The 6000-nt window shown below is 36.0% G+C and overlaps 2 protein-coding genes across 2 annotated transcripts; one reads left to right on the top strand and one right to left on the bottom strand.

Moving 5' to 3' along the window:
- The first annotated feature begins 506 nt into the window (after window positions 1-506).
- LOC18603201 (ethylene-responsive transcription factor ERF096-like) lies at window positions 507-1282 on the top strand. Its single transcript, XM_007035029.3, has one exon. The coding sequence runs from the start codon at window positions 549-551 to the stop codon at window positions 960-962; it is 414 nt and encodes a 137-aa protein (XP_007035091.1). The 5' UTR covers window positions 507-548; the 3' UTR covers window positions 963-1282.
- Window positions 1283-3727: 2445 nt separating this feature from the next.
- On the bottom strand, window positions 3728-4560 carry TDR1 (Integrase-type DNA-binding superfamily protein). Its single transcript, XM_088805609.1, has one exon. It carries the CDS (start codon window positions 4445-4447, stop codon window positions 3992-3994), a length of 456 nt encoding a protein of 151 aa, XP_088661735.1. The 5' UTR covers window positions 4448-4560; the 3' UTR covers window positions 3728-3991.
- Between the last annotated feature and the right edge of the window lie 1440 nt (window positions 4561-6000).

Here is a 6000-nt window from a genome sequence, read left to right on the forward strand (position 1 = left end):
TATTTTAATTTTGTAAAAAAAATTATTTTTTTACTTTCCCCCAATTATAAGATATGGAGCAAGAATTCTTTCAAGTCTCTATACCGCAAGACTAGTAAAAGAAAGTACAAAAAGAGAAAACGTAAGTTATATGACCTCATGGAAAAACTGGCTCACGTTTGATCAAGTGGACAAGATTTTTGTGACATTAAGCCAACAAATCATGTTTCTTTACTGCCATCCCTCTTCCTTAATAAAATATACAAGAATCAAACATGGCAACAGTGACACCATAAAAAGAGAAAAGGGTCGAAAAACTCCATAGCCATCACCTTGACCAGCCAGATACATTGGACACAAATTAACTTAATCCAATTTCTGATAACCACGTGCCAGCAATTCTTAACCGCAGGATTCCTCCATGTGTCTAATTGTGGACCCAAAGTGCTGCCAAACCCCGAGGGGTTCCTTTTCCACTCATATAAAACGCCTATTTCCACCCACATCAGCCATGCAGAAAATACAAAAGCTTTGCAAACACAACAAACTCAGAAAGGCTTAATTAGGCCATGGAGGGTGGTTCTAGGGGCAAGGAAGACAAGGAAGGTGGCGAGACACGATACCGAGGCGTGCGTAGGCGGCCCTGGGGGAAGTTTGCTGCTGAGATACGGGACTCCAATAGGCACGGCGCTCGTGTTTGGCTCGGGACTTTTAACACGGCTGAGGAGGCGGCTCGAGCCTATGATAGAGCCGCTTATTCCATGAGAGGTCACTTAGCAATTCTAAACTTCCCGCAGGAGTATCCAATGGCTAGCGGCGGCGGTAATGCAAATTATTGTAGCTCGTCTTCCGTGGGTTCTTCTTCTTCTTCATCATCATCGGCAATGGAGAGAGGCAAACAAGTTTTCGAGATAGAGTACTTGGATGATAAGTTGCTCGAAGAACTTCTAGAAAATGAGGAGAAAAAGAGCAAGAAAAAGTGAAAGGGCGGTGATGGTGTACTGTCAAGGTCCCGGGCCAACATCAACAGTAGTGTTTCTTGGTCTCTTAATTTAACTGGTCGAGAGTATCTCCAAAGTCTTTCCTGATTTTCTCCTTTGGTAACTAAAGCACTTATATTTCATAGAAAATACTTTACATCAACAACATTAATTAGAGTGAAGCCCCCCCTCTGCTTTATAATGTATCTGGGAATATATTGTCGCAATCTAAATTATATATGGACAATAATTATAAATGTGGGTCAAGATCATCATCATCTCACGGCATTTCTATTAGTTGAAATGAAATGAAGTTGGTTTCTTTCTTTCGTTTTTTTCCTCCCTTATTTCCTTTTCAAAAAAGAATGAATGTTTTGGCCCTGATCAGCCACAGTGAATAATTTAGAAATGTTTTTCATATTTTGATTCTAATTGTTAAACCTTCTAGAAAATCATGGACACGCATAGCAAGGACAAGCAACGCGTCCAGACGCAGATGCACGCATTTTGAAATTATTTCTTAATACAATTGAACTGTTGATGATATGATAGGAGGGAATATTTGCGTTTTGATGATCATAGACCCAAGGTCGAATAGTTAGTTATATATAAGGCCAGACAAGTACTTGCCTAGGCAGGCTCTAATTCATCATCTACTTGTATATCTATAATCAGATTAATTTTCAGAAATCAACATCAAATAAATCAACCTGCAGCTGTAAATTAGTTAAGTTTGTATATCCTGCCTAACCTTTCTCTTTACATAATGGGGTATGTACATGTATTCGTCTCTCTTCATGTTTTACCTTCATTTTCAAGTAGTTTTTCTTTCAGTTTCTTGATTCTTCATTCTTTTCTTGTTCAAGTAAAAACACTAGTTCTTTTGTACTTCTTGTAGCAAGTTTTTTGTACTTGCCATATGGCTTTTGGAAGAATTAATGCATGAAATATGAATTATCCAAAAGTTTTTCGCCAGAGTGTGCATTCACTGATGCCAATTTGCTCTCTTATTAACACACAGCTGTAATATGGTGCACGCATGCTACTCACACTTAACAAGAGCAAAAGAGTAGCAATTGTGTTTTTATTAATTTTCAAATGAATTAATGCATACTCATCTATATATACAAGGTCACTACATTTTGTATCTAGTTGATGCCAATGAGATCTTTGGGGCGTATGCTTTAATATTCAAGGTAGGAGAAAGGGTCTTTAAACTCAAAATTTGTTTTTAAGTGTTAAATTTTGCCAATTATCAGTCTGTGTGTACTCAATATAAAGTCTGCACCCTTTCTGTTAATGCTAAAATTACAAGCAATCCTATTTTATTTAATTATTGATTTAATAAGAATATATTTTAATGTTTATTTAATTTTTTAAAATAATGCTTAAGGGACTAATTAACACTTCTTTTCTTTTTCCTTAAGTAGTGCATAAGGACGTAATTGACTGATCAAACTTTATCCGAATAAAGTTAACTCTTAAAGGATTTTAAGGACTAACTTTAATAGTATGTATTAGATATGCAAAATGTTTTCCAAAACCAAGTTAGATTTGTAAGTAGACATGTTTCTAGAAGCAAGGCAATGGTGAAAGCTTAATCTTTTGGGGCATTTTACAATAAAGTAAAAGTATATTTTCACTATGTTCAAGACATAAATTGCGGGCGCAAGAATAAGAATTTTGCATCCTCTAATTCAAGATCCTTCAATTAGGATGGGATATATTTATATGCCTGCTAAAATCACAAAAAAAGCAGCTTTTGAGAAGCACTTAACAAGGTTATAGAGACCCCATTAATTTCTAATCTGTCTCACCATTGATTCTGATGGCCTTTGCTTTGCATCTCACTGCCTTTGCGATGGAAGGTAATGTTAAACAAGATTCTGAATATTATCTGACAAAAAATATTTCCCTAATCTGATCACTGTGATGCCTCATTTTTTGGGGTACAAGGCAATTGGACATGCAATCTGAAAAGGATAATATTTTGGAGATAGATGAATATATAGTTTCTCACATGTCAACTTTATTTAACACAAAATCCTTATCCGTTATCACCACTGGCATCGTATCGACAACTAATCTAAACCCTTATTCTTGTTAACATTCCATATTTGTTGTCTAGAAACATGATTTCAGCAGCAAAATCAAGAATCAAAAACTGTTGTGATAAGGATCTTGAATTGCCTGTGCTGCCTTCACTAACAACAGGTTGAGCCAAATACAAAAGGAAACCAATTTGGAAAGTTGCATGTGGTGCTTTACTTCTTGGGTCATTCCACTTGACACCAGATAACAATCCTCTCTATTGTAATCTCTGATTAGGTCTCCTCCATACACTTTACTATTCTAGATTTTGGTGTTGGCTACTGACTTGAGCATCTCCTCCCTAGCCAGATTTAGACGACAACAACAGCTAAGAAGCAAAAATGTGTTAAGTGGAAATGTAACTGCCCAAACCTGCTAATGGTCTCCTATTCCATTTTCTCCAATTTGACCGCAGAAATTTACTGACTTGCAGAGGAAAAACATAGTCATCCAACTAGCTACAAACAATCCCCTTGAAAAACTTGGGGCCCTTGAACACCATATATTGATATGAAACAACTACATTTGGTCTAACATAACATTGCCATTGATCTAACATGTACACCTAGCAATAATTTACCAAATTGATATGCAAAAAGTGAATCCATATATAATAAAGAGTATATTGTGCCTTAATAACCATTGTTCATTCCTCCTAGTAGTTCCATCTGTAATTTTTCTCAAGTATATTGGTTCAACAGTTCAATCAGTCATAGTTGCTTAAATGACTTGCATCTTCCAAGAAATGAGAATCAATGAGATAAAAAAAGAAAAGGAAACCTTTTGCTCAGGAAAAATATTCAATACATATATCATAACCAAAAAGGGAGGGAAAGTCATACTTGCAGTTCACTAGTTTGCTGGAAAATGGGGGAAAGAAAGAGAGAGGCGTAGAAGAAAATTCAACCACACCAAAAACATTTCGAAAACATTGAGAATTTTCAATCTTTCATTCTTTTCTTCTTCTCCTCTTCAGTTTCGAGAAGCTCCTCCAAGACCTTGTCATCCAAGTACTCAAATTCGATAACCTGCTTTTGTTGTCCACTGGATGATGAACTTCCTCTCTCCGAGATGTTACCAGCATTAACAGAAGAAGATAGATATGATGACATGGTTGAAGCAGGATAAGGAGATGATGATCCCATCACTTGAGAATAGTACTCATTGGGGAAGTTCAAGATAGCCAGATGACCTCTCAGGTTAAACGCGGCGCGATCATAGGCTCGAGCAGCCTCCTCCGCCGTATCAAATGTCCCTAGCCATGAACGTGCGCCATGCCTCGTAGGGTCTCGAATTTCAGCTGCATATTTTCCCCATGGCCTTCTCCTCACTCCCCTATAACGAATTTCGTCTCTTCCTTTCTCTTCCTTTTCCTTCCCTTTATTTGGATCCTCCATACTTTTCCCCCTTCACGTTAACAAAATAAACAAATAGGGTTATTCTTATTTCAACCTGAAATTAATTTTTAATTGACATACCTTTTATCTTCAGAAAAAAATGTTTGTTTTCAAGCTTTGGATGGCTTCTAAAGTTTCATTAATTGGTGGGGGTATTTATAGCATACAAAGATACGGTGAACTTCGTACGTATTCAACTGAGTCAGATATGACGGATGTCAATAAACCTGAAGAACGTGGATTGACCATGGAGCCCCTTTTTCTCCCTATGAAGGTTCTTGGTAGCTGTGCTGAAATTCGTTTCCAAAAGCTTTTCCCAATCGATGAAGTCAAAAGGGACAATGCATCTCTTTTTAATTGATATCCATGTTTTCCATTTACCAATCAGTAGCACTTTTAAAATGTGATTTGGATTCTTGCTCTTTTCCTCCAAATAGAATATTAATACACACTTTTGATGCACCACAGTTAATTTTTGTCTCTACCAACTTGACCTCTCTTTTTTTTTCAGGACATTTTAGGACTATGAAGATAGATTTGTAGGAGAATTTATTGATACCGCATATTAAATAATCCATGTTATCATGAATCCGCATATTTTAATTAAAAAAATGAAGCACATGAGAAAAGCGTTATGATTGAATTTCAGTTATCTATATCCTTGGTAAAATACGATTCAGATATTTTTTATTTTTTTATATTTAATCACTGTATATTTTATATTTTTTAGTAATCATAAATTCATTTTACATGTGAAAACAATGATTCTTTGATCATGGTAAAGTCAAGTTTAAGAGTCTAACATAAATATAGCAAGTGACAAAGAAAAATCGCGGAACAATATTGCAAAATTAACTAAATATTTACTATAGAATGATTTAGATGTTTTGCACTACTTATTGTTGCCTTTTAACTTTTGTCTAGCTGTTGACACCTAAAGAAAACGACGAAGATGGAATTATTAAGCATGCATTGCATGTATCATTTATGTACGAATATCATTTCCTTCCAATATCTGCATGTACATGTCATGGCACTTCCATAGATAAAGCTTCTGTACATATACGACTACTCTATGTTTTGCTCCAAGAAGTAAATTGATTTTCCTAATTCCTTTCTTTACTTTCCAAAAGGAAATGCACAAGACCATTTGTAGCCTGTTTCCAGTCAAGAAAAGTGATAATAGTTCAACAAGGTCATAAATCAGTACCACTGGACCAGACTGCGACTGAAACCTACCAAAATCTAGCCCGAATACAGTGCCCGAGAAAGCATTTTGATGGCCTGGACGGGCTAGCCATGCAAGTTGGGATCCAGAACAGGCTGCAGGCAACATAGAGAGCCCAACATAGACTTGACCAGGTAGGTCACTAGGCCCACTTATTTGTTTCTTGACTTAATTATTTAATTTTTTGACCTTTTCTTTTTGAGACCACCGGTGACTGTAGGATATTGATGTGATCCAATTTAAAACTTGTTTCATTAACTGCTAATTATATTGGCAATCCAAGGATTTTTTAACATGGATCGATCACATTAAACATTATCATAGT

Source organism: Theobroma cacao, chromosome 4, assembly GCF_053813885.1.
Source record: "Theobroma cacao isolate CCN51 chromosome 4, ASM5381388v1, whole genome shotgun sequence".
NCBI lineage: Eukaryota > Viridiplantae > Streptophyta > Magnoliopsida > Malvales > Malvaceae > Theobroma > Theobroma cacao.

Bases quoted from the DNA above. Each gene is read 5' to 3' on its own strand.
- TDR1 (XM_088805609.1), bottom strand. From the start codon at position 4,447: ATGGAGGATCCAAATAAAGGGAAGGAAAAGGAAGAGAAAGGAAGAGAC.
- LOC18603201 (XM_007035029.3), top strand. From the start codon at position 549: ATGGAGGGTGGTTCTAGGGGCAAGGAAGACAAGGAAGGTGGCGAGACA.